At 49.6% G+C, this 3,385-nt stretch overlaps 1 protein-coding gene across 1 annotated transcript; it reads right to left on the bottom strand.

Moving 5' to 3' along the window:
* Positions 1-959: 959 nt before the first annotated feature.
* On the bottom strand, positions 960-3,164 carry tmem121ab (transmembrane protein 121Ab). Its single transcript, XM_076155070.1, has one exon. It carries the CDS (start codon positions 2,380-2,382, stop codon positions 1,438-1,440), a length of 945 nt encoding a protein of 314 aa, XP_076011185.1. The 5' UTR covers positions 2,383-3,164; the 3' UTR covers positions 960-1,437.
* Positions 3,165-3,385: the final 221 nt, after the last annotated feature.

Below are 3,385 nucleotides of genomic sequence, written 5' to 3'. Positions count from 1 at the left end.
GGGAGCAGAGAACCATTTGTGGAAAGAGTTCATACATTTTTATCACATTTAAGAGATAAAGTGACTTCTTTGCTGCTTTCTTTCCTTAATGTAGTAACCTGAGGGCAAGACAATTAAAGCCCCAATCCAGACAGAGGGTCTGATGAAATATTTATGTGCTGTGTGTTTCTCATTTCTCTCAAAAAATAAAATATTCCGATTATAAAAATGTGTTTTCTCTTTCGCAAGACTATGAAGAAAAAAGGAACACGGCACCGATTATTCTTTTTGATTTATAATTTTATTAAAACTTCACTGCCCTCCAACAAGGAAAGAATGCACATAAAAATAAAAGTAATAATAATAATAATAATAATAATAATAATAATAATACAAACAAATTTATTTTCTGTTTGTACTTTATGTATTTTTCTTTTGTCAATTTTTTCGTGAGGCGTTCACTGGACTCTGGTCTCTGCATTCTCCGGCTTCAAGGCTTGAGCTAGTTGTAGAGGAATGTACAGTACAGGAAATAAAAACTACCCCCCCCCATCTTGTTCCTGTTTTTTTCAGACACATTTTGATCAATCACTCACACACACACACACCTGACACACACACAAACCATTTAAGTCTGTTCCCCAAATCTGAACATCCTTTTCCAAACACACACACACATATACACAAAGACATATAGATTTGTACGCATACACACACACTCACTCACTCACTCACTCCCTCACTCGCTCGCTCACTCCCTCACTCGCTCGCTCACTCACTCACTCACTCACAGCCACACACACACAAATACACACACACACCTGGAGCGGATGGTGTGAGTTTCTGGGCTTTAATCCGACGTTCACCCAGGGTCCACACATCATCGTCCTCTCTCTGTGGAACCAAAGAGACCTGAATGCACTCTTATATTCCCCCACCTCCCATCCCCCCATCCGTCGCCCCTCCATGACTGACCCATGTCACTCTCTGATCCTCCTCTCCTCCTGCAGTGCTTCACACAACCTGGTGTGAACTTTTGGTGCTGGATCACAAAGGAAATGCCACACCTGCACTGTCAAATAGTGACCTTTAAAAAATACAACATATTCAACAATGGAGGCTTGGGGGAAGGGGGGGGAAACCAATCGTCCATTTTACACAACATAATGTCACCAGGCTGCACAGTTAGGAGATTGTCTCTTAAAGTTTGAACTTTTAAAACATTTAAACAATTAAAAACACAATGGCACAATAAAAACGTGTTGACTTTAACGTACGCACGCTGCGGTCAGAACCCGATGGTTTTTACGCTCCGACAGGCGGGGTGATGCTGAAATTCTTTTTTATAGTTTCACAGCAGATCACGAGAGCTTTACGAGAGCAGACAATCATCCCGCCGCTCAGCGGACGTCTCTACCTGTCCCGTCTCCAGCAGTGATGAGACCCCTGCTGGTGCGGTCATGTGTCAATGACGTCCTGCGCCGGTGAGGGTTCATGCGGCAAACTGGTGGCGTTGGGCAGTGGCTGTGTGTGGCTGACAGAGTTCTGTTGCAGCTCTAGTGCCATGGCGTTCTGCGGGTGAGGGAACTCCTTCACCTGCTTGCGGTACTCCAAGAAGGTGGACGCCTTGGTCGCGATGGCCACCACGTTTTTGCCAACAAAGATGGTGGAAACGCGGCTGTCCTGGAACAGCACCATGTTCACGCCACGTATGAGGATGGTGACCACGTTGATGGTGACCAGGCTTAGGACTGGGTACAGCATCATCTTCTGGGGGGACATGTGCTCCCCCTGCATGCTGATCTCACTCAGCGAGACGCAGGGCAGGATGAGCAGCAGGATGTAGCAGTAGAAGAACATGAGGCCCTCAGCCCAGATAGGCAGGCCCGTCCGCTGGGGCTCCCAGAGGTTGGCTTGGATATCCAGCAGGTCCAGGAGGTCCAGAGCCACCCAGAACAGACGGCTCCGCATGTCCTCCTTTTTCCGGAATGTTCTCACATACTCCATACTATCCAGGGCGACCAGGACTAAGTATAAGCCCGGCACGCACACGGACAGTAGTAACGTCAGAGCCTTTCGGGCCACCGTTTCCAGACTCTTCCTGTCAGCCTTGCAGTTCTGGAAGACAAAGTAGAGCTTGATCTCCAGGACAAAGATGTACAGAAACCAGAGGATCATGGCGTACCCTCGTCTGGCGGTGCGCACCTCCGCCCCCACCCACACTGCAACATAGCGCAGCACAATGAGGAAACACACATCCCCTACCAGTACTATGATACACACACCTATTTTCCTGGGACCCTGGTTCTGCTCCACCAGGTAGGCATCCATGAAGGCCATGCTTGTCATGATGACAATAGTGGTCAGGCACACGTGGCGTTTGTCTGGAGGCGGCAACACCATGGCGAGGGCACCTGCTGGCTCTCACTCTAAGTCCTTCAAAAGTGGAAAAAATAGTTCAGAAGCGGAATCGGGTAGTGTGTCCCCAAAGTGCTCTGCCAGATTCTAACGTGTGTGTAATATCAATAATGCTAATGTAGGCCACTAATAGTCCAAGATGAGGCGGCCGGTCTTGCTAAGCCGTGCGGGGAGATCTCGGCTGCTGATTATTCTCAGACCACGTGAAAACAGGAACATCACCTCGTTACTCAGCGCACTTCCATCGATCCGGCGCTGCCCTGAGCAGCAGCGACACTGAGGGGCTCTACAGCTGACACACCATGACTGATAGTAATCCACGCCCAGTCAAATGGAGAACGCCCCGAAAGCAGGCTCGATCTAATGGACATGTGATGGGACCGCGGGACGCGACGGCGTGGCGTATAAATGTTTATGAAGGGGTTTACTTCTGTGTAAGACTGGGCGGGAAGTAGCGATGCGGCTCGTGTGCGTGCGTTTGCCTGCGCCAAAGTAGCTCAGCATGTATGTGGAAATCCTTTTTGGGTACTCCTGTAGACGGTGGTGCAGTGGAGTGTGAGGCTCTGTGCAGTGCTGTGGTGTGTGTGGATGAAAATGGAGAAGAGAGAGAGGAGTCTGCAGTGGCCAGAGGCCCCCAGCCGCCATAAATCACAGAGACAGCAGGTCAACGGCCCATGAGGCCTTGCGTCCGACGTCGGCTTCCCCGGGGGGAGGCTCTTACGCTGGGCTGAAGATCCATCCTTCCCCCCTCTGCTTGCCACGTGCCAGCCTCTCCACAGCCTGGAGGAGGGAGAAATAAAGAGGAGAGGGGGAGGGCGGGGAAGAAGGAGAAAGAAACCTGTCAGCACTACTGGGCTATATAACACAGTTTTCATTGCCAACGGCTGACCACATATGAGGAGCCAAGTAATGTGTCAGCTCGGCTCAAATTTACCCTCGGCCCTGTTTCACTATTGATAGTAGTGAACATATTGCACATGTTAAGACT

The sequence above is a fragment of the Genypterus blacodes genome, unplaced genomic scaffold, assembly GCF_046128005.1.
Source record: "Genypterus blacodes isolate CSIRO-AG114 ecotype Tasmania unplaced genomic scaffold, CSIRO-AGI_Gbla_v1 ptg000064l_1, whole genome shotgun sequence".
Lineage (NCBI taxonomy): Eukaryota > Metazoa > Chordata > Actinopteri > Ophidiiformes > Ophidiidae > Genypterus > Genypterus blacodes.
The sequence above is the reverse complement of the archived record's forward strand: the minus strand, read 5'-3'. Positions and strand labels throughout refer to the sequence as shown.